General features: G+C 41.7%; 1 protein-coding gene across 1 annotated transcript in view; it reads right to left on the reverse strand.

Annotated features, from left to right (window-relative positions):
- Nucleotides 1–310: 310 nt before the first annotated feature.
- Nucleotides 311–25,747, reverse strand: part of NXPH4 (neurexophilin 4) — a 171,603-nt gene continuing 146,166 nt past the window's right edge. The window contains exon 2 of the mRNA XM_075265758.1: nucleotides 311–1,469. Coding sequence (XP_075121859.1) covers nucleotides 738–1,469 — 732 coding nt within the window. The 3' untranslated portion in view covers nucleotides 311–737. The remainder of the gene's footprint in view (nucleotides 1,470–25,747) is intronic.

A 25,747-nucleotide genomic window follows, 5' to 3' on the forward strand; every position in this document is an offset into this window, starting at 1 on the left:
TTAGGACTGATAAATGATTGTGTGCTTATTATTGGATAAAGGGAAGAGACATGGCTATTTTCAGTAAAGGTATTTCATCCACCATTTTCTTATTGTTTACCCCTTGGATCACTTGAAACAACTCTTTACCAAATTCTGTATTCTGTATGTATGAGCACCTGAAACGTGTAATACTTGGTATGAACATGACTCAGTATCATGCAGTGGAATTGATCTTGAAAGATATCAAAAAGAAAAGTGCATAAATAAATCAGGTTTGACTACTGCAAAAAAGTTTATTATCTGCAGAATATAATCATCTTGAATACTGATTTCTTTAAGACACATCCTCATGTCATGTTCTGTTTTATACAATGTCAAATTCCCATAGGGCCACTTTGTTTGTAGGGGGGAAATAAAATAATTGACAGCGGCTTTTAATATTGAGGTCATCAGAAATGAGAGCACTTGGAAAGTGATAATATTAGTTGATGGCATAAGATGACCTTGACGGTCCAGTTTATTACTGAGTGGATCAGACAGTCCTAGATTATCAGGGTCAACATCATGCACTTTTTTGTAATCTCAGTCTCATTCTGCACTAAAGAACAAATCTTCATATGTCTTTAGTGATACTGGAGTTACCCATTTCCACATTGTAGACAGACCCTCAAATGTTCCTCAGCCTCTCCAGAGTTACATTTCTCATTCTCCCTCCCATATAAACTTGCTTGTTGACCTTACGGTCAGTACATCCATCACCCAAAGTAAGGGTTTTCATTCTGAAAGTTATAATCGGGGCACACCTTCTGCACCAGCTTGTAGTCAATACTGTAGAATGAGATGAAGATACAAATAACCTTGAATGGTTTTGCACAAAGCCAAGCGGCATGACTCTGTGTGTGCTCCATATAGCAGTTTTTAGCGGGATCATAGAGGCAGGGTTTGTTCTTCAAGGCTTTGTTGGTGTTCTCATATTCCACTCTACAGTTGAAAGTCTTGGTTTCTCTGGTGTCCAAGGTAGATTGTTGAAGGAGGTCAAACTCTACCACCTTTGTAGGTGGGACAATACTGACAGACACATTACCCAGACTAGATGAATTGTGTCGAAAGTAGACACTGAACGTCCCATTTATGTGGTCAACAATCTTACCAGTGACCAGCAAACTGAATTTGACAGTTTTTATGTTAAAGTAGAAATCACCCCATCCAAAGATCTTCTTGGTTCTCCCAGTTTTCAAAGAGGGCTTGCGTTTAGCCCGTTGGCCAATGCCACCAGCAAATAGTGTTTGATTCTTGCTCCACTCCCACGGATTAATAGGGGATTGCATTGGATTTTTTGCTGTTTTAAATGGATCACTGGCAAATACCCTTGATGGATGGAGAGAGTGAGGTTTATTTGTGCCATACGGCCCATTCTTCACCATTCCTGTGGTCCCCATATCCAAGTATCCCAGTGTTTTTGTCATGTGGCCTTCTAAACAAATTACCTAGAAGGAGAAAATATAATATCTATATTAATTTATTTGTCAAGTTTTTAAGCATTATCTACATTTATAGGACATATTATTAATTATTATTATTATTTGTATTTTAGCAATATGGCAACTGCTTCTTCAGAAATAAAGGGGTTGTCTACATTTTTATTTAATGTAGATTGTGAGCCCCATATAGGGCTCACAATGTACATTTTTCCCTATCATTATGTCTTTGAAGCATGGGAGGAAATCCACGCAAACACGGGGAGAACATACAGACTCCTTGCAGATGTTGTCCTTGGCAGGATTTGAACCCAGCCACCGTGTTGCCCCCCCAAATGCATATTTCATACCCGTACCCTCACAGATCAGCTATTCCGGCAGTCTCCAGGCAACACTACAGTAGTTACAGAAAGTGATAAGAAGGGTAAACAGGCTGCACATATTCAAGTAATAGGAGCAGCATTGCAATTTCCCAGAACCACCACTATGCAGTGGACAGGGCTACAGCACAGCTCCTTTTGCCTGAGTAGCCTGCGCACGTTCCTCATCCACTGCTGTAACTTCTGGTGCTTAGAGGCTGCTGGTACAGCTGATCTGTGTGGGTCCAAGGTGTCAGACCCCTACAGATCACATGCTAATGGTCTATCCTGTGGATACACATAGACATTAGTAGTGATTTACACATTATTTTAGTGTACTGTATTTAGGATATTTTTGTCAAGGGCAGTGAAATTGCCCAAATTATATACAGCACAACATAGAAACATTTGCCATCTTTAAAAAAAGTATTAGAAAAGAACACTTTTAGCAGGAATAATAGCACCGTGCTACATCAAGTTACAATGACCTCGGTTACATCAGATTGGTTTATCCAGAGTAATAGCCCAAACAACTCAGGTAACAATACCCAGTGCCGATCTGCAGTACATGCACTTGGATGAAAATGTAGCCAACCAGCATGGACATTTCACTGGTAAAGGCCTGAGTACATAACAATATGAGCTGGCCAACAAATATTGTATTACTGAAATGCCTGCACTATCTGGTTGTCTTGTATCCTCCCTGCATTACAGTAGAGTACTGCATGTTCTATACTGCTGCTTCTGCTTCTCTTGGATACTAGACAAGGGTATTTTTTATATTTACTGTACATTGTGCAGACTATACAAAATGAACCCTGTCCTCAACATAGAAAGCTCTAGCAACCATGTATGATTTTTATATGTTAGGAATTGATATACTATATCTGATTTAGAGTTCTTTAAGCTTTACTTGTATTTTTAAAGGGGCTCTGTCATTGGGAAACGTCATTTTTAACAAAGCACATCCTTGCATAGCCTTTAGAAATGCTATTCCACACGTACCTTTTGTATGTAAATTGCCTCAGTAGATTTTTAATAAGTCCGTTTTTATTTATTTGCTAATTAGCTTCTCCATGCATCGAAAGTCTCACCTTGCACCCCTCTCTATGTGTATGTATAGCAGAGGCTGCTGTGCTGAGGACTCATCTCTGCTATACATACTCATAGAGCAGACTGTGATCACAGACACCTCTGGGGTGCACGGAGGAGCTAATTAGCATATGAATAAAAACTAACTTATTCAAAATCTACTGAGGTGATTTACATACAAAAGTTATGTGTGGAATAGCCTTTCTAAAGGCAATGCAAGTATATGCTTAGCTAAAAATGAAGTTTCCCAATGATAGAGCCCCTTTAAGGATACCATTTGGTAGCTTTTAGAACCAGTTGCTACTACAAGTTATAATATGCAAAGTTACTATGGTCATCCTCAAATAAATTAAAGTCTATCGGGTCCAATATGTCTCCCAGACTAATAATAGTACTCTGCAGGAGAATTTGAGAGGATGATAAAAATGATATAGCAATGTAGAGAGATTCTTCTTTTTATGGATATGCAAATCAGTCTGCAAGGGCATATGGGTAGGACCTGATATGCATACAGCTTGATGCAGATAGAAGTTGAAAATGTCCTTCACAACTAAAATGTTGGTCATTGATTCCAAAGGAAAGTCACAGCACTTGACCATCTGTAGGAAAATCTGGCAAATGAGGTCCACCCCTGATGCACTTACAGGCTGATCTGCATATCCATAAAAAGATGATTATTTCTGCATTGCTTAATTTTTGTGACAACAAATGTATGTTTCTGCTTGTATAAAAGGCCCCTACACATCGTGATGTAGTTATAAGTATATTCTATATGTAAGTTTCTGCCTACTCATTTTGCTTTGTCTGCCTAGCAATAGTGAGGTAGTAATGGAGGAGGAGCTGAGCTCCGAGGGGGAGATGTTAGACAGAGAGCCATGGAGGAAGCAAGGAAGGAATAAAGTGTTCTGATCCATAAAAGTAATTATCACATAGTGGACTTATTCCAGGTGACCTGCATCTTCACTATAACATTATACACATCACTATTATTATTACTATAACTATTATTGGTATTTCTGACATCTGCTGCAATAGTGCAATAGATGTTGGGTATTCTTAGTGCACATTCAGGAGCTGAAAGAAAGCCATAGGGTCTCTGCTGCTTTACACAGCAGAAACCTGACAGCAGTGCTCATGATCACAGAGGTCTCAGATCATGAGCACTTAATGTGCCATGGTCAGAAGAGACAACATCTTAAAGGGGCTCTATCATTGGGAAACGTAATTTTTAGATAAGCACATCCTTGCATAGCCTTTAGAAAGGCTATTTCACACCTACCTTTTGTATGTAAATTGCCTTAGTAGTCTTTGAATAAGTCAGCTTTTATTCATATGCTAATTAGCCTTCTTCATGCACTCCTCTCTGCTATTCTCTATGTGAATGCACAGCATTCATCTCCCTGCTAGCATACACAGAGAATAGCAGACACAGACACTTCTGGTGCACGGAAAAAGCCAATTAGGGTATGAATAAAGACTGACTTATTCAAAGACTACTGGGACAATTTACATACAAAAGGTATGTGGAATAGCCTCTCTAAAAGCTATGCAAGAATGTGCTTATCTAAAAATGACTTTTCCCAATGATAGAGCCCCTTTAATATTTACTTTCAGAGACTTAACTGCTCCTGTGTAGTGAGATTGTGGGAGCTATTTGGGTGCAATGGCAGCCGAGAGCCGTCTGAAGCCTCCTAGGATTGCCATAGGAAATTTATATTGAGCTCTGCCTGTGGCAGGAGTCAGCTGTAATAAGGTAATCTTACCATAGACTACAGTACAGTGGTAATTTTATACTTATAGTACACTCAAAACCGTAGGGTAGGAACACCCAAACCAGACGGGACTGACTGCGCTCTTTGGAGGAAAACTCTTGGATCACTCGTATAGGTGAAACAAGTCTCTTTATTGGAAGGCACAACACGTTTCAGGGACAGACTCCCCTTTATCAAGTGCAACACAAATAAAACTCTAAAATGTACTGAGCAGGTGTTGGGATGAAATTAGATTATCTCAAGAGCCCATTGTGTCTCTTAAATAGTGCTTCTGTGCCCAATGGGCTCTTGAGATAACCAAAATAGCATCAATAAAATAAAAAAGAATCTTGTCCTGCAAAAATATCCCTTCCTTTTCCAACATACTTTCGATTTCTAACAATTTTCTAGATATTTGCTGTTATTAAAGGGGTTTTCCCCATCTCAACCTTTCAGCCATGCTGCATGCAATGTTTCTTCTCACTTCCTGTATTTCTCTCCCCCTCTTCCCTCCTGCTGAACAGGACAAACAACACTTCTGCAGGTCAGATAATCTGCAGATTCTTGTACAGAATGGACTCTGTGTTATGTGTGTTTACATAGAGAAATAACAGACAGGGCTTTATAAGCAAAGTGCAATTATCTGAAGTGATTGCCCCGCTGGCACTGAGTAAGTGATGTCCTATGTCCCAGGTCAGTCGTTATAGCAACGCTGTGTAAACAATGGGAGGAATAAATTAACATACCAGGCAAACAAAGCAGAATTTCTAAAGCAATATATTTAGAAATAGACTTCAATTTACATAAGCTGCCAGTATAGATAGGATCCTTGAGATTGGAAAACCCTTTTCATGGTTACATCCTGAGGCTAAAAATTAATTTGTGGTCCAGTGATATATGGCCCATGGTCATGTGATGTACAGTCCATGGTCATGTGATGAATACATGTGCACAGCTCGTTACAGTCACAGCACTGTAATTAGGCATCTGCCTGGTAATGAGCTGTGCACCTGTGTGAACAATAGCATTTATTTCCTGAAACTGGACATCCCCTTTCAGCAATATAAGATATTAAGAATTCTACATTTGCAACAGGTCCTTTATTTTACGATCTATGTAAATGTACACAATGAAAAACACAGAAATGTATTATGGGTGGTGTATAAGAGGCACAAGGATGAGCAAGAAGAAAATTAACAGATAACTCCCATAGGAAAGATTTATATTTATATTACCGTTCATGAAAAAACTTGCTAGTAGCATCCATATTAAATGAGTCCAGCAAATATCCTATTCTTGACACTGAATTATTTCACAGGGAGTGTGTGATTAGGATTTTTAATGTACAGGATTTAAATATAGATTATCTCCCTATGGGCTAGTCTGATATTAAATAAAACCACAACGTGCTGAAAATGTGTACTTTTTAAAATATGTATGGATTCTCCAGCTTCCAATCTCTGTCATTTCCATATTCTAATTGTTTTATGCTCACAATTTCCACAAATTCAGTTGACAAAGCGTATATCTGGCATCATCGCCTAGTTTAGGTTTTTCCAGAATTAGAATAGGAAAATGGAAGAATTCTCAGCCATTATGTTGTTTACGTATCCATTACAATCTACTAATTATTTCTCTAATTATCTCGCTTCTAAGGGCTATGGACTGATACACATGTCAATATCACACAGGGCTATTATAGAGGTGCCTGAGCTGTGTACTGTACCTCTGTCTACAATATTGTATTTGGGGGATATTGTCACTCCTTAGGGAGAGACCACCATATAGGTGTGTGGAGACTTGTTAAGCCTTTAGCACTCCACTTTGCAAGGAACTATGGGAAGAATATGCAAATCTGCCTTCCATGATGTAATTAGGAAGACAGTTGCTGCCTCATTGTTGCAAACCAGGGAGTGACAATATCCCCCAAACCCTGTCTAAGCCTCTCACCTATACCAGGTTATAGTCCTCTCTACATTGGGCTGATGAGATCCAACCAGATCGAAACAGCTGTCCTCGATTGAGAGACTATACCTGGTATTAATCCCAGCGTCATTGCTAAACAAAGGCCTCTTGGAAGGTCGGGCATGAGGTTAAAGGGAGCAGCCATTATTGGGTTGTTTCACTGGAATCCTGTCTTAAGACGGGCTTGCACATTCCAGTGAGCGCCCTCTATTGGTTTGCAACAATGAGGCAGCAACTGTCTTCCTAATTACATCATGGAAGGCAGATTTGCATATTCTTCCCATAGTTCCTTGCAAAGTGGAGTGCTAAAGGCTTAACAAGTCTCCACACACCTATATGGTGGTCTCTCCCTAAGGAGTGACAATATCCCCCAAACCCTGTCTAAGCCTCTCACCTATACCAGGTTATAGTCCTCTCTACATCGGGCTGATGAGATCCAACCAGATCGAAACAGCTGTCCTCGATTGAGAGACTATACCTGGTATTAATCCCAGCGTCATTGCTAAACAAAGGCCTCTTGGAAGGTCGGGCATGAGGTTAAAGGGAGCAGCCTTTATTGGGTTGTTTCACTGGAATCCTGTCTTAAGACGGGCTTGCACATTCCAGTGAGCGCCCTCTATTGGTTTGCAACAATGAGGCAGCAACTGTCTTCCTAATTACATCATGGAAGGCAGATTTGCATATTCTTCCCATAGTACAATATTGTACAATGGCATACAGTGTAAGCCGATGGCTGGTCAAGTAATGGAGGGGGTGTACATCTCACCCAGACTACTAAGGTGGGTGAGATGAGAAAACTCAAGAAAGAACATTTCTCAGTAGACAACTATTGTCTGCTGAGGGTTATTTCAGAGTTCCGGTTACTGGGCTGGATTTTTAGAAATGGCAGGTAGGTTGGTAGTGGGACCTGTCATTCCACCCCCCTCCAGTCCACACTTTGGGGATGTTCCGGCAGCGACTCAGCTGCAGAGAGTCTGCTTATCAAGGGAGGCTTAAGAAGTTGCTCCAGCAGCAGACTGGGGGCAGAGCTTGGCTGGAGAGCCAAAGAAAGAGGGCATATTTTTGGAGCTGTGTCCTGAGTGATTCAACTGGCTTTTTGATTTCTGTTATCTAGGTGAGGTAACCTATTCTATGTTTAGTTAGAGCCTAGCCGGGCAGGTAATTATTTTTGTATTGTTTCCTTTTGTTGCACTATATTTTTGAGTGAAAATAAACTCTACCTTTGTTTTGGACTAAAGAAACTGGATTTTTGTGTCTATGCCACCCCACCTAGCAACCCCAGACACCGACAACAGATAAAATACAAAGACCGCCTCAGGTTCCGATCCAAAAAGCAGGTAGCCGCGACTGAGAGCCAGTGCACTGCACCAGCATCCTGCCACGCACTCTGCTCCGGATTAGGCCCAATGAATGAGCCTAGTCTGGGGGAGGGTGTGTCTTTAGGCTGAATCGTGAGCCAGAAGAAATGACTCCTGGAAAAAAGACCTGAGTGGCTCCCATTGATTTCAATGGGAGCCGTCTTTTTGGTCAGGGTTTTTGGTCAGTGTGAATTTACCCTTAGGGTGCATTCAAACGGAGGAAAATGGTGAGGAATTTGGTGTGGAATTTTCCACGTGGAAAAAAAATCCCCCCATTGATTTCAATGGTTTCTGCTAGCTTTTTATCCACTAATGGAATTTTCCACTAGTGAAAAATTCCACTAGTGGAAAAAAAAAAGCTAGCAGAACCCATTAAAATCAATGGGAGGCTTTTTTTCCACGTGAAAAGCAATCACATTGAAAGCAATAGGTAAAAAAAAAAAACCCCTCCCATTGATTTCAAAGGGGAGTGCGTGTATAACGGCAGCCATTCAAGTTAATGGGATCTGTTTTTTACGCCGCTCACTCTGAATGATTTTTATGTTTAGAATGAGCGAGCGTAAACTCTTTGTGCAGGCTCCCTTACATTGCGGAAACGCAGCTTTTTTTGTGGCAGATTTTGCTGCAGTTTTTTGGTACAAAGCGAAGAATAAATACAAAAGGAATGGGAAATATATAGGAAGTTCTTATACTTCTACCTTCTGCTCAATCCATTTCTGGCTTTGGATCAAAAAAACCACATTGAAATCTACAACAAACAAAAACTGCATTTCCACAAAGCGGGGCCTCAGCCTAAGGGTAAGTTCCCACTGGGTTTTTTGGTCAGGATTTTGAGGGTGTATCATTTCAAAATCCTGACCAAAAAGAAGGCTCCCATTAATTTCAATGGGAGCCGGTCAGTTCTTTTTTCCGGGAGCCTTATGTTCCAGCTCCTGGCAAAAGAAGCGAGGTGCTCATTCTTCAGTCCATTTGGCCTCGCAATTCAGCCTGAAATCACTCTCTCCTCCTGACTAGGCCCATTCATTAGGCCTAATCCGGATCGAAGTGCGCGACTGGATGTTGGTGCAGTGCAACGGCATTCAGTTGTGGCTACCCGTTTTTTGGTCCGAAACCTGAGGCGGCCTCCGCCCCAGGTTTCTGGACCAAAAAAACCCATGTGAACTTACCTTAAGTCTAAGGTTGAGGAAAAGCTGCTTTTTGTTGCAGATTTTGCTACTTATTTTAATCCAAAGCCAAGAATGGCTACAAAAGAAATCGGAAATATAAAGGAAGCTTCTTATACTTCATTTTTCTCAGTCCACTCCTTTCTTCCTTTCTTTGCCTCATAAAACACAGCAAAATCTGCAACAAATAAGCTTTTTCTCAAAGTGGATCCTCAGATTAAAAGTCGGTTTTCTTGGCAGCAAGATGGCAGTTTGACACACAAAAAATGTATGTTCATTATAAGCGTTCTTACAAAAGTGGTATAAAAGACATTTTGATGATAGACTCCCTTTGAGGAGAGGGCACAGTGCTTCAGTGCCAAGGTTTCTAATCAGTCATCTGATATTACACGTACATAAATTGCAAAAATATAGAAAGAGTCGGAATGTGATTCTGGATTTGAACTTTTTGGTTTTGATATTTAAGCATTTCACTGGCTACTGAACTGAACAATAATGTAAACTCTGCAGGAATTCTTCTAGAATAAAATATAATGACTATTTTGCAACCTTGCATTATGCAAACCTCAGTTTAAAGGGTGCAGAAGACTTTATTTGTGAAGTTCTTTCACTCCATTGCAAAGCCCGGGTATGACGCTAAGTGGAACCACACCTTTAAATACCAAATCAGTCCCTTTTTTTTCTCCACCAGTGCCTCTGATCATCTTCCTCTCACACACTGCTAGCGCTGCGAAAACGAAATGACAAGGAAGGGAAATAGACGACAAAAGGGAAAAGGTTACAAGCTTGCCTGTCTGATCTGCCTGGGAGACAGCGAGATGTAACGAGGGGACCTGAACGGTGGGTCAGCCGCTCATGAATTTCATGATTCCTGCACACGGCTCATTATGAGGGATTGATCTGAAACCTCTTAAACAGTCTCCGGAGAACATTAATGGGACTTGGCTGAGGCTGAGATTTTTAACCTGTTATCTGCTATTATATTGCAGTTGCTAAGAACTCTAAGACTCTACTGGTTCTAGTATTACGGAAAAATGTCTATCCTGATATCACAGGTTGAATGGCTGCAGATTTCCCTTTTACTTAGAGAACAATGCAGATTCATTCATTTTTTATTACTGATTAAGGGGTCCTGTCACCTCTCCTGACATGAGAGTTTAGGGAAATACTTGCATTGTCCATAATATAACAATTCTTATAATGCTTCATTGTGCCGTTCATCTGCTATTCTTACTAGAAGAATATGAGTTCCATGACAGCTGAGTGTCACCATTCCCCTTAACAAATGTCTGATACTGTCAGCAGTGATTCGATAGTATGAGAATAAATAGGGACACACCGCCAACACCCAGTTGTCAATTTATTCAGCATTTTCTAGGAGGAATAACAGCAATTGTTACGTCATGAACAAATACAAGAATTTACTAGCATAGATATATCAGGACTGCTGACAAGTACACTTTACATCATATTTAAAGGGGTATTTCAGTTAGAAAAAAAGTTATCCCCTATCCCAGCAGCTGGATCCCTCAGATCATAAGAAGCAAGCTCCCTTGTACTCCCATATAAGCATGTTGTTCTATTCACTTATATTTGATTATGGGAGTTCTATACGTGACTATAGCTGGCAGTACCATCAATGTCGTAACTAGGAATGGCGGGGCCCCAAGGGGAACATTTGACGTGGTGTCCCCCCAGTCCCCAGAGTATAATGATCGGAGACCCAGGGGAGAATACAAAAATAAAAAACACTGTTACTTAACTCTCACTAGCTCTGGCGCACTTCCCGAAGATCTCTTCAGGGTTGGAACAGATTTCATCTGACTCAGGCCGGTGTCGCAACGCATAATGACGCTGGCCTGGGCCACGTGACATCCGTGATGTCACCAAACAGGCCCGAAGCCTTCTGGAGTGCAGGAGAGGTAAGTAACAGTGTTTTTTTTATTTTCCCTCACTTCCCCTGGCTCACAAACATTATATTCCTGGTTCTTAAAAACCTGGGAGTATAATGATAGCATTAGTTGTGGGGTTCATGGGCCCGCAGCCTCACTTACCGATCCCCGATCCTGCTCACAGCCACCTGCGCTTCTGCAGAAGGGGAAAGGGGAAGCAGAGGTGGCCGTGAGCAGGAGTGAGGTTTGGTAAGTAAATAGAGCCTGTTACTTGCTGGGGTTACTCCAGCAGGTAACAGCCTGTTAATAAATAAATAAAAAAAATAAAAAACACATCTGGGGCCCACTGTTCCACCTAATGTCCTGGGCCCTGTGGCAGCCTCTTCTGCTGCTACCCCGGTAGTTACGCCCCTGAGTCCCATAGGACATGAATAGACGTGTGAATGGGAACCCTGTTCATGTGATTGGTGGGCGTCCCAGCAACCAGACTTTCACTGATCGGCAAGTTAACCCCAATCCTGTGGAAAAAAAGCCAACTTTTTCTAAGTGGACCACTCCATAAGAATTGCAGAAAATAACATTTAGAACTGTCTGTCTGCTTGTACGCGTACATTTAGTGGTCTATTATGATGACCAGTATAATATTTTGCGTATTGTTTGCACTTTCTAGATTTCTACTTCGTGGTCAGTGTTTCACTCATTGGATCTTAATAAATAAAAGTATTCCTATTGATATAACAGAACACTTTGATAAATAAATATGGAAAGTAGAATGCAAGGAGACGTAAAAATTGTAATGGCTGATTCAGGCTCTTCTGTCCATCTCTACGGTGAGTGATGGCTTATACTTGTCTTGAGGAGAGATTTGGGTAGACTTGTTCTTGGAAACGGCTGAGGTCACAGAAGTTGGACCTCCACCTGACCCTTAAAACCAGGATTGGATTCTGAAGAGAAGTCCATTTTTTAAATTTGGATTAAAAGAACACATACATGCACTAAAATAGCCAGTGTGTCTATCAGTTTGTTAAGTTTTGTTGTACTTGACGTGGATTATTGACAGGCAGCTTGTGAGCAAAGTTCTACAAATGGGAACTCCATTTTTGGGTGGACATATATCTTTAGTAGCTGCTATCGAGTCAGCTATAGGAAATAGAAGCTCACAAGTACTGCAAGACAAATGTCCGATCTCAGTTTGAGCTACTCGCAAAAAAACAAAGACTTCTCACAAAAATGGATGTAAATGGCATAAAACAGAACCTAAAACATTAATGTATATTATTGTTAGGGAAGCGCAGACAGCAGTTCCCCAGTGCGTAGATGAACCCTGGGGAGAAGTGGGCACAAGAGACAGTGAGCCCTAAGCTAAATCCCCCACTGTCCCTTCTTCTTGCCTGGCCCTATCCTACGCAATAGGCGGCAACTTGGAGACAATCCCTACCTATATATCCGTGGCACACAAAACGCAGACAAGACAATAACAACAAAGGGAGGTCAGCTAGCCAGGGGTCAGTAACAGTCGAGCAATGAAGTGTCAAAATTGGAATCCAAAAGAATAGTCAATAGGGAAAGCCAGAGGTCAAGAATCAGAATATAAGTAATAATAGCGAGAGAAAAGCAAGTACGCACAAAGCAATAGCAAGCACAGTGTGAATGTGAGCCAAGCTTTAATAGGGAGGAAGAACCCACCCTGAAGTTAATAGGAAGACAGGCTGTCAATCACACGAATTAACCACTTCATGAACAGAGGCAAACAAGGGCAGAAGACAGGTGTGGTGGAAATTCAATCACAGAACTAGAGCCATGTTCACTCAGTGCAACCAAAAACTTTAAACAAGGAACCAAACTGCACACGCCTCCTGTACCGCTGCATGCGAGCAGAGGGTGGCGCAGTGACCTGAACAGGCAGAGACGTTACAATTATATTCTGTCTATAGGTCAGAGTTCATCAAAGGATCTCTAAGTTAAAAACTTTGCTGAAAGGACACTCACGCAAGTCTAGGGAAGCTTTCTTCAAGAAATAGTTGGGTATTCTGTCTTATGGATCCCCACCATGGAAAGGTTTTGGCATGTCTCAATACAATGTAGTGATGTAATGTTCTACATCTAATACTTTCATTTATTTACTAAGAATTACAAGGCGCTGTGCCTATTAATATCTTTCCTCCATCACATGCTAAGCAGAGTGTTTCTCTCTGAGAGTACAACACGGGATGTTGATGGATAACTGTTGCTGAGCAGTTTGGCAGATTCCCTTGTCCATTCATTTTCTGCCTACTTTTTGGGTTTTGTATGCGATGGTTCTACTTCTGCCTTTGCCACTGAGTCCCGGATACTTCATCAATCACTAGTTCAGCCAAGCCTATTTCCAACAGGAGGCCGATGTGCATATGTGAATGCCTGAAAATCCATGGCTGAGGGGCCATTAATTCCAGTTATGAGCAGCTGCCAGTAATCTCAGACCTACACAAGACTTGACGTGAATTCTGCAGTGTTCGGTAATTTTCACTTAATAACTACAATGTATAATGAATAGTTAATTACTGAAGATCCAGGTAATTCATTTAGTACAATTCGATTGGGTATAATAATATTGCACCATGGCCTAGAAATGTGTGTGTCAGAATACAGAAGTAACTTTATGCACTGTATACCTATATCTGTTTTTGCAAAAGCTGTTTTCCAAGTAAATTTTATGCCATCTATAGAATATACAATATAATGTATCTACTAACATTAATCCTGTTTGGGACCACAACCCCCCAGCCATTAGGCAGATGGGGTTTAGCGTCCTGGACCCTCTACCATATCATTGCTTGACTCTGGTATCCTTAAACATCAAAATTTATACATGCCCTGTGCCCTGTGTCCTGTCTTGTGAGTCTGCTGATGGACTCTAGCGCATGCACATTGTGTGTAGCGAAGCTGAAGCGAAACTGTATCATGCAAGATACAGGGGTTGGTTGCATAACCATTTTTCTGCTAACAGATTCCCTTTATGGTCAGTCTTGCTTGAGTCTGCAATTCTGTAGTTTACACCAGTGGACACTATTAAATTATAGTGCACTGTGTGATTTGTGTTTTCTACATCATGTATATAGTTTTTGTATTGTTGTCTATTTGTAACCATTATTTTCCCATTAAGGGCTGTTTCACTAGGGATGTAGGAATATTTTAGCCAATGGTTCAGTCCATGCAGCTCACTAAGTGTTGTGTGGAGCGAAAAGTGAATCTTGCAGCCTTTTAAAGAGTATATTGTGCGAGGAAGCAGTAAGTCCATTTACTATTGTGGCAACCCTGAGACAGGGAAGAACAAACTGCTGAGATTTGCTGAGAGGACATTCAAGCTACGTTGTACCATTTTGAAGTGAAATCTAAGGCCAGCACCACCCTTAGAGTACAGACCCTGCCACAGGGTCAACTGGGCAACTCTGGGTTATACAGAAAGAGAAAAGAGACACTTGAAGAGAGAGATGGACACCTGTAGGAAATCCACCTTCCGAAAACTATCAAGCCCATCAAATACACTGCAGGCCCCCTCAGCCCTGCACCAGCCCAGGAGGTGAGCTGGAGAAGCTGGTCGAATTTACTAGCCACCACTGACAACTCCAATCATTTTTATCACTACTCATGGCTTCTTGGTGTTTCAATTGCAATATTTGATAAATTTGGGACCTCTGTAACACTTCTGAGTTGTTACTCCACTTTCTATATCACCCTGCTACTGTGGGGTTAGAGCAGGGGTGGGCAATTAATTTTCCCATGGGGCCGCATAAGAAATTGAAACTATGCTAGAGGGCCGTGCCACAGCAAATTTAGCTCCACCCACTTCTACGGTGACTCCGCCCATTCCCAATCATCTTGTGCCCCCACAAAGTATAATCCTCTTACAGTCACCTGTACACTATATGCCCCCACATTATAATGTTCCCTTCCAACTGCCCCACTGGTGCCTCAGTATAAACTGGGAGAAACTAGAGGGGACATGAAACTGGAGCAGCTGGAGGGGGACATTAAACAGTGGGGGGTAGTTGGAGGGGGGCAATAAATTGACAGCTGGAGTGGGACATGAAACTGGGGGCAACTAGAAGGGGACATTAAAATCGGGAAGCAGACATTAAACCGTAGGGGTAGCTGGAGGGTGACATTAAACTGGGGGCAACTAGAGGCAGACAGGTCCCCCTACAGCTTCCTCCACGGTTTAATGTCCCCCCAGTCTGTGCCCTCTTCATCTACCCCCAGTTTCATGTCCCCCCTCCATTTCTCCCTCAGTTTCATATCCCCTTTATTTTCCCCATTTCATGTCCCCCCCTCCATCTCTCCCCCAGTTTCATGTCCCCCCTCCATCTGCCATCTCTGCCCTAGTATAACATTCCCCTTCCATCTCTGCCCCTAGGTTGCTGAGACACACACACACATACAAACACACACTAGACAGACATAGACAGACTGACATATAGACAGACTGACATATAGACACACACACACACACACACACGTATAGACACACACACACACACACACACACACAGACAGACATATAGACAGACATAGACAGACACACATATAGACACACACACACTCTCCACCCTGCATCTCACCTTACATCTCAGTACTTTATGACACGCTCCACATCTCCATCTTCGGCCGGCACTAAGACACGCCCCCTAGACACGCCTCCCTAGTCAAAGCTGTGCGGGCCGGACTGAATCAGTCAGAGGGCCGGATATGGCCCGGGGGCCGGACTTTGCCCAGGTCTGGGTTAGAGTGAGATTTAAACAATTTTAGCAGCTATTTAAATCAGAGTTGATCTTGTGTACTGTATATCATCTGCCTGGGTAAACCATACCAACTTTACCACCTATTTTCAATGATGGTATGAGAGGGATAAATATGAACCCAAAACTCTCAAAAATCTATTTAAGGCTGGGGCTCCACAGGCTGGAAACGCTGTGGGAAAAATCATAGCGTTTTACAGTAATTGCAAAGTGGATGGGATTCATGCGAATCTCATGCTCACTTTGCGGTAAAGAAATCACAGTGCGAACAAGCTGCGATTGCCAAAACCGTCGGGGTTTTGAAAATTGCAGCAAGTCAATTATATCTACGGAAATACCGGCAGCTTTCCCGTAAATATAATTGTAACAGAAAGTCCACGGAGGAAAACTCTGTGATGTTTCTGTTCAAAGCGCTACAGGAAGAACCGCAATGCGTTCACGCCACGGTTGTTCCCGCAGCGCTTTGGCGCAGCATTTCTGGCCAGTGGGGCCCCGGCCTTAGGATTACGCCACACATAGCAAAATGCTGCAGAAAAATCTGTGATGGAAATTCATCACATTTTATTTTCACTAATGTTATTCTTTGCAATTTTGCAGAGTTTTCCTCTGTGGACTCTCTATCCCTCTTAACCCCTTCCCGCCGATGGCATTTTTTGATTTTTGTTTTTCGTTTTTGACTCCCCTCCTTCTAAACCCCATAACTTTTTTATTTCTCCGCTCCCAGAGCCATATGAGGTCTTAATATTTGCAGGACAAATTTTTCTTCATGTTGCCACCATTAATTATTCTATATAATGTACTGGGAAGCAGGGAAAAAATTCACAATGGATTTGAAGAAAAAATGCATTTCTGCGACTTTCTTACGGGCTTTGGTTTTACGGTGTTCACTTTGCAGCCAAAATGACATGTCCCCTATATTCTGTGTTTCGGTACGGTTCCAGGGATACCAAATTTATATGGTTTTATTTACATTTTGACCCCTTAAAAAAAATCCAAAACTGTTAAAAAAAATTTTTTTCTAAAAGTCGCCATATTCCGACAGCCGTAACTTTTTTATACGTAAGTGTATGGGGATGCATAGGGCGTCTTTTTGCGGGGCCGGGTGTACTTTTTAGTCCTACCATTTTCGGGAAATGCTATTGCTTTGATCACTTTTTATTCAAATTTTTATCAGAATCAAAACAGTGAAAAAACGGCGGTTTGGCACTTTTGACTATTTTTCCCGCTACGGCGTTTACCAAACAGGAAAAATATTTTTATAGATTTGTAGAGCGGGCGATTTCGGATGCGGGGATACCTAACATGTATATGTTTTACAGTTTTTAATTACTTTTATATGTGTTCTAGGGAAAGGGGGGTGATTTGAACTTTTAATACTTTTTATATTTTTTTATATATTTTTTTTATTTTTATTTTGCATTTATTAGACCCCCTAGGGGTGTTGAACCCCAATGGGTCTGATCACTAATGCAATGCATTACAATGCTAATGCATTGCAATAAATCATCCTCTCTTTTGCAGGCTGCATAGACCAGCCTGCAAAAGAGAGAATTTGCAGACAAGCCTGGGAGCCTTGTAAAGGCTCCCGGCTGTCATGGCAATGTGACGTCGGCCCTGGAGCATGCTCCAGGAGCCGGCGATCCTGGGCAAAATGGCACCTCCGGCGCCTTTGACCGCAGCGCCGGAGGGGTTAATGCCTCCGATCGGTCCCCGGCATTAGAGCCGGTTGTCTACTGCTACCGGTTGTCTCCCAGGCGGTCACCATAGTTACAGACTCGACATGCGCCGTACTATTACGGCGCATGTTGGGAAGGGGTTAAACCTATATGGAAAACTTTACAGTTTCCGTAGGTATAATTGACATTGCGATTGCGAATTTTAAAAAATGTGAGTTTATTTTTAAAACACAGCTTTTTACATTACTGATTTTTTTCTGCAATGTGCGGATGGGATCAGCCAGCATTCTATCCACCTAGTAAGGCCTGTATAACCCAGTGTTTTTTGCCCTGAAATTTCTGCTGCGGCCAAAACGCTGTGTTTTTGCAACGTGGGGGGCTCAAGGCTTCCAACTTCTTGGAGATTTTTGGAGTGCCTGATAAATTCTTAGGGTAATTTCTCACGGGTTTTTTGGTCAGGATTTTGAGGCCGTATCCGCCTCAAAATTCTGACCAAAAAGAAGTCTCCCATTGGAATCAATGGGTGCCGGTCAGGTCTTTTCTCTAGGAGCCGGACATGTTCAGAACGGACATGCTCATTCTTCAGGCCGATTCGACTCGTGATTCGGCCTGAAGACACTCCTTCCTCCTGACTAGGCCCATTCATTGGGCCTAATCCGGAGCGAATTGTGCGACTGGATGCCAGTGCAGTGCACTGGCATTCAGTCGCGGCTACCCGTATTTTGTTCTCCGCTTCAGGTTCTGGACCAAAAACCCCTGTGTGAACCCGGCCTAAATATTTTCATAGCCAGATAAGAAGACAAATAAAAGACACTATTTATTCAAAATATAGAATCACCATTAAGCACAGCAAGTCCTAGTTCATACAATGGAGTGCTGAAAAAATGTGATGAAGTGTCACCCCATTCTAGTGATTGCCGGTGGTCCCAACAGTAGTTGCCGTCCAATCCCTTTAAGTATTACATTATTCAAAAACATGTTGTCCAAGGGTGGACTCTCACCTGCTGAAAAACGTCCGTTTTTCTATTCAAGATCAGAAGGCAGATCCTCCTATGGTATGTTTAGAGTGGAGATTTTTTTTTTTATTGTACAATCTTTCATGCTTTTCTGTCTAAAACTAGGTAAAGAAAAACTCCCACACTTTAGTCTGTGTTTATGTGCGGTTGGTTGGCATGCTGATTATCCCCATTCGGCTTCTCAGTATGTGGCCACCCGCCACAGTTTCAGCGATGTTTTCAAAGCTGAACTGCTGCGGTAAGATTAGGGCTGCAAGATTCTTTTTCTCGAATCCATCTCTGACTCCCAAGGAAAACAACAGACTTGTTGTTTTTGAGAACTAGTACCTTCACTTTAGGATCCTAAACATATATAAAGTAATCTGGTTTCCTACTACTGCACTCAAGTCTTAAAATGGGAATTATTTGATATTTGGCGTCGCACTCAAAACCGAGGGTAAAGTACATGTGGTCCGGTTGCAAACCACAAGACAATTATAAAAGTACACCACTTCACTTTTCTTAGGATGCTTGTGCAAGTTGTTTATTATATACAATAGAGTATATGCAGTATTTGACGTGTGAATTGCAATTGTGACTGTGGTCGCTACAAAATAAATATAGAATAAATCAGAAAATTCAGTAATAGAGACAGACATGACTTCTAAACAATAAGATACAATTGTTTATATGTAGCATGGCATTAAACAAACCTTATTGGGGCAGTATATGTCTATGTGGTCATGCCTTTATGCTATAACTGGCTTCCAATATTATATGGGTAGGTTCATATCTATGCCCGATTTCTGTTTAGGGATTCCGTTCCCCATGCACCTTGAAAAATGTGGCGAGAAAAGTCCTGCAAGCAGTAACTGGGCAAAAACCCGGAGGACCCCATTATTGTCTAAGAGGTCTGCAAGCAACTTTTTTTTTTTTTTTTAAATGTAGATTGTGAGCCCCATATAGGGCACACAAGCTACATTTTCCCTATCAGTATGTCTTTGGAGTATGGGAGGAAACCCACGCAAACATGGGGAGAACATACAAACTCCTTGCAGATGTTTTGTCCTTGGCAGGATTTGAACCCAAGACTCTAGTACTGCAAGTCTGCAGTGCTAACCACTGAGCCACCATAGTGCCTCTGTAGGTAACCAATTTTTAAGCAGATTGGGAGGCCCCTAAGTGGACCTGAAGAACGGAAACCTGAATACAATTTCTCTCTGGTTGGCCACAGCTCCCATTGTAATATTCATTGATATCCATGTAACTATACGTAACTCCCACATATTTCATGTTTCTCAAACATTGCTGTTGCATCCACTTCTATTCCATGTATCGTACTCTCTTTCCCATTGCTAAATTGTATGCAATATGCCTCATTAGTTTCTCTGTACACCAGAAAAATCTATTGTTAAAAAAAAAACTTTCAAAAATCCACATAAAAACTGTCTGAATAAACCCTTAACCTTTCTGCAAATGGAAAATCGACTATTGGATTTTTCTGCTATCCTGTTCCTCATTCTAACCCAAATCTACTACCGTGTCTATTTGTCACCCTGAAGATTTAGCTGAATTAATACATGAATGAATAAATATGTTGCTTAAAAAATGAATTCAATATACCTGTTGTAGAATACAATATAGTGAAAAATATAACTAGTGTATCTGCTGTTCCCAAAGTAAAACCAGCCTGGACTTGGCCCCTGGGCTTGCACTTACTTAGATTTGCTGAATACAATATTAACACTATTTACATGGTTAAACACAGTAAATAATGATGCATTTTCCCTTGGTCCACAGGACTCCTGTGATGTGGAAATTTTATATTTTCATAAGTCATCCCCTTAATACTACATTTCCGGAAACTTTTATACACCTAGTGGTTACAGAGCGCCCATATTCCATTATCTTTTACATGTGGTGTCCTTCATTAAGCCTTGGCCTTGCCTGTATTTTAATTTTCACTACGGCTCCTGTTCAACAATTCCAGAGCCCTATTTTTCATATTAAAAAAAAAAAATTGTGATCATGGTCTGGGTATTAAAATGTATGAGGAAGGTCGCAGAATCTTTTACTAGCAGAGAAGGAGGGGTAACAGATGAGCATCGGCTCCCTGGCATATCCTAATTGTATTCCAGCACTGAAGAACGCCAGATGAGAAACGAGAAGAAAAGGTCCCGTAGACGAGAGAAATGGCCCTGTTCTAGTTGTCCCTCATATTGATTGTTGTTTTGACCATTTTTTACCGTAATACTCTGAAATAGAATTTATAACTGAGTCTGGATAAATTATTTTGTAAAAACCCTATGAAAACCGAGCAGTCATATCAAAGAACAAGTAGCTGGTATAAGCTTAATAGCAATTTTCAAAACCAGCTGTAACGATGCTAGTTATCAGATTTGGAGTCCAATTGGTGGGGCAAATGGTACAGTACTTAAATAGTAATAAATGAAGGATAAGTACCTCAGAAGTAGAAGAAACCGTGGTCAGACGTTAGCAGGGTTCGGTACACGGTAGGAGCAGATCAATCGTAGTCAGGCGTTAGCAAGGTTTGGTACACAGGAGGAGCAGATCAATCGTAGTCAGGAGTTAGCAAAGTTCGGTACACAAGAGCAGCAAGGCAGTGGTGAGGTTCAGGGCAACAGGAAGCAGACAGCCAGAATAATCAGGCACAGGATGGAGTGAGCTGTGAGTTCATATAGAACGGGCTAAACTGTGATTGGCCACAGAACAGGTGATCTTAATAAACCAATTACTCCAACAGAAGAGACCAGACAAGGTAAAGCACAGAACAAAACAGGTTTCCAAATAGTGCAATGGTTAAGGTCGCAGAACATAGTCAGGAAGTCATGGGTTCAAGACCCAGTGAGTTCAGTTCGTGACATTACTCCCCCTTCTCCAGGAGCGTCCTCTGGACGGTACTTGGCTTGGCTTTTCTGGATAGCGCTGATGAAATTCTCTTACCAGTTGTGGAGCATGGATGTTGTTTACGGGTTCCCATGAATTGTCTTCAGGACCATACCCTTGCCACTTTATCAAGTACTGTAACTGATTTCGATGAATACGAGAATCCAAAATAGCCTCTACTAGATATTCCTCTTCTCCCTCAACAATAACTGGGTCAGGTGGAGGCAAGTTACGTCCCGGGAATGAATTTTCCCACAAAAGGTTTGAGAAGAGAGGAATGAAAAACAGGGTGAATCCGCATAGATTCTGGGAGTTTTAAACGAAATGCTACAGGATTAATTTGAGCCACAATCTCAAAAGGTCCAATAAATTTCTGACCTAGCTTGGCTGAAGGTATCTTGAGCTTCAAATTTCTTGTAGAGAGCCATACCTTATCTCCTATACCAAAGGAAGGAAAAGACTTGCGATGTCTATCAGCAGTCTTCTTATAGCGATCTTGGGCTTCATGCAGAGCGTTTGTCAATTTTTCTTGAACTTGCTTCAAAGTAGACAGTCTGTCGGAGACAGCAGGAACTGAAGAAGAAATTGGAAGGTTGGGAATGAATGTAGGATGGAAACTCATATTGGCAAAAAATGGACTCTGAGATGTAGAAGAATGCTGGGAGTTGTTATAAGCAAATTCCGCTGTAGGAAGGAAATTAACCCAGTCATCCTGGAGATAACTTGTGTAACACCGCAAATACTGTTCAAGGGTTTGGTTAGTGCGCTCAGTTTGCCCATTAGATTGTGGATGAAAGGCAGAAGATAAGTTTACTTCAATCCCTAGAGTGGCACAAAAACTCTTCCAGAACTTTGAGGTAAATTGTACCCCACGGTCAGAAACTACATTGTCGGGTATGCCATGTAGGCGGAAAACTTCTCAGATGACTAATTCTGCAGTCTCTTCAGCAGAGGGTACCCCCTTTGTTGGTATAAAATGAGCCATTTTGGTCAGACGGTCTACCACTACCAGAATTGTACGCATATCTCTTGAAGATGGTAGTTCAACAATAAAATCCATGGAAACAGAACCCCAAGGACGAGATGGAATAGGAAGGGGTTGAAGTAATCCCACTGGTGAGGATCGAGGGGTCTTATTCATAGCACAGGTTTGACAGGAAGAAACATACTTCTTTACATCCACTTGATATTTGGGCCACCAAAATGAACAAAACAAAAGTTCTTTGGTCTTTTCGACTCCCATGTGACCTGCGGGTTTAGAGTCGTGAACAAGGCGCACAATTTCCAATCGAGTAGTCTCAGGAACATATACACACTGATCAAGAGTCCAAACCCCATCTCTAAACACCAAATCAATATCTGTGGGGGGATGATTAAGGAAGGAATCTCCATTATAACCTTCTTTGATCTTCTGAAGTATATCCTTGGAAATTATTGCCCCTACAAAATTCTTAGCAGGTAAGATGGTGGTTTCGGATGTGTCATCTTGTGTTATGTCAGAACACATCCGGGATAGGGCGTCTGCTTTTCCATTGCGGGATCCCGGTCTGTAGGAAATAATGAAATTAAATCTTGAAAAAAATAAAGAACATCTAGCCTGTCTACCAGAAAGTCTCTTGGCTGATCTAATAAATTCTAGATTTCGGTGATCTGTAAGAACCTGAACCACATGAGATGCTCCTTCAAGAAGATGCCTCCATTCTGTGAATGCTTTCTTAATTGCAAGTAATTCTTTATTCCCAATGTCATAGTTTCTTTCTGGAGGAGACATCAGGCAAGAAAAAAAAAGCACAAGGATGAAGCAACTGTTTATCTCCAACTCTTTGGGACAACACTGCTCCTACTGCTGAATCTGAGGCATCCACTTCAACTATAAATGGGAGGTCTGGATTAGGATGAACTAAGATAGGAGCAGAAGTAAAAAGTGTCTTTAATTGGTTAAATGCTTCGTCGGCACTTGAAGACCATTTAAAAGGAATCCCTTTCTGGGTTAATTTTGTTATCGGACTAATAACTTTTGAGAAATTCCTAATAAATTTGCGGTAGAAGTTTGCAAAGCCGACAAATCTTTGGATCTCCTTGACATTCTTGGGAGAAGGCCAGTCTAAAATAGCTTGGATCTTACTAGGGTCCATGCGCAATCCTTCTGTAGAAATGATGTACCCCAAAAACTGAATTTCTGTCTTTTCAAATTCACATTTTTCCAGTTTAATATATAGTTGGTTCTCTCTTAGATGGCTCAAAACCATGGTAACCTGCTTACAATGTTCTTCAAGGTTCTCAGAGTATATTAATATGTCATCCAAATACGCCACCACAAATTGATCCAGCAGATCTCGGAAGACATCATTAATAAAATGTTGAAAAGTTGCTGGGGCATTGCAAAGTCCAAAAGGCATAACAAGGGATTCAAAATGGCCGTAGCGTGTTCGGAATGCTGTCTTCCACTCGTCCCCAGGTCGTATACGGACAAGATTGTATGCCCCTCGTAGATCCAACTTAGTAAAGATCTTTGCTGACCGTAATCTCTCGAGTAACTCTGGAATAAGCGGAAGAGGATAACGATTTTTAACGGTTATTTGATTTAGTTCTCTGTAGTCAATACAAGGACGTAATGTGCCATCTTTCTTTGGTAAAAAGAATATAGGTGCACCTGCCGGAGAAGTGGAATGCTGTATAAATCCTTTGGCCAGATTTTCTTTGATGTACTCATCCAGGACCTTCAGCTCCATCTCTGCAAGTGGATAGATGCGTCCATAAGGTATGGATGCGCCTGGTAAAAGTTCAATAGGATAATCATACGTGCGGTGAGGGGGTAGCTGGTCGGCATTCCTTTTGTCACAAACATCTTTAAATTCCTTATAAGGTTCAGGTAATTCGACAGCGATAGTGCTGGATCTTTCAGTAGCTCCCACCTGTGAAAGAATAGGCTGCTTCAGTTGACAATTTTGTTGACAATATTCAGAAGTGAAAGTTACATTTCCTGACTTCCAGTCTACTGAAGGATTGTGGATGCTAAGCCATGGTATGCCCAAAATTACTGGAAATTTTGGTGAAGAGATTAACTGGAAACTAATCCTCTCCTGATGACCGGGATCAATCAATACTTCCAGTTCAGTAGTTTCATGAGTAACCGGACCAGAATTTAAAGGTGACCCATCAACAGTTACTAATTCAACTGGTGAAGATCTTGCACTGTGCTCAATATGATTATCAAATGCAAACTTAATGTCCATAAAATTTCCAGCTGCACCGGAATCCAACATTGCTGTAGTGGACAACTTGTAGGAACCATATGAAAGCTGAACTGGTAAGGTGAAATGAGGTCGGTTAGAGGTCATATTGTCAGGACATGGTGTGGTGGAAAACAGAGGCTGTGTCACCAGACTAAGAGAAGCACAGTGGGGACAAGATTCCAAATTTGGTCGAATCTCAGTTGCCGCAACTGCCCGTTGAGGTTTCTTAGGGCAGTCAAGAACATAATGTCCAGGTTGTCCACAATAAAGGCATAATTTTTCAGCAAGGCGGCAACGTTTTTCAGCAGTTGAAATTGGTCCCCGGATGGCATCTACTTGCATAGGTTCTGGGGCCGAACCTGTTTGAGAAGGTGTCTGCATCTTTGGGAGAAACCGTCCCTCAGGTAAATGAGAGAAGGTGCCTGCATCATAATAGCCTCGTCTTTCTCGCTTCCTTTCCAGGAGTCTTTGGTCAATACGGACGCATAACCGTATATACTCCTCAAAGTCAGCTGGAAGATCTACTTTAACAAGTTCATCTTTAACAGATTCAGAAAGTCCTCCATAGAACCGCCATTTTAGTGCGGAGGTGTTCCAGGAAACATCAGAAGCCCAGCGCCGAAACTCTGCAGCATATTCCGCAACAGAGCGTCTTCCCTGGCGAAGATCCCGCAGAACCCCCTCAGCAGTGGCGCAACGATTGGGGTCATCAAATACTAAGTCCATTGCTGCAAGAAAGTCCTTCAGATTGTCCAAAATCTCATCATCCTGTTCTAAATAAGGTGATGCCCATGCTTGTGCATCGTCTATTAGCAGGGCAATGATGAACACAACTTTGGACCTATCAGTAGGGAACTGTGAGGAATGCGTAGAAAAAATCATCCGGCAATGATTAAGGAATCCTCGGTACAAGTGTCTCTTTCCACCAAATTTTTCTGGTAGTGGAATCCGGTAAACTTGAGAAGTGGCACTGACAGCAGCAGAATTTGCACGCAATTCATTTACTTGTTGTTGTAATTCAGTGACTTGACTTTTCATTTCATTTAGTTGTCCTTGAAGGCCATACACAAGGTTATGCAATTCCGAGATCTGGAAGGCATGCTGTGACAAAGCAGACT

This window comes from Leptodactylus fuscus, chromosome 2 (genome assembly GCF_031893055.1).
Source record: "Leptodactylus fuscus isolate aLepFus1 chromosome 2, aLepFus1.hap2, whole genome shotgun sequence".
Taxonomy (NCBI): Eukaryota; Metazoa; Chordata; class Amphibia; order Anura; family Leptodactylidae; genus Leptodactylus; species Leptodactylus fuscus.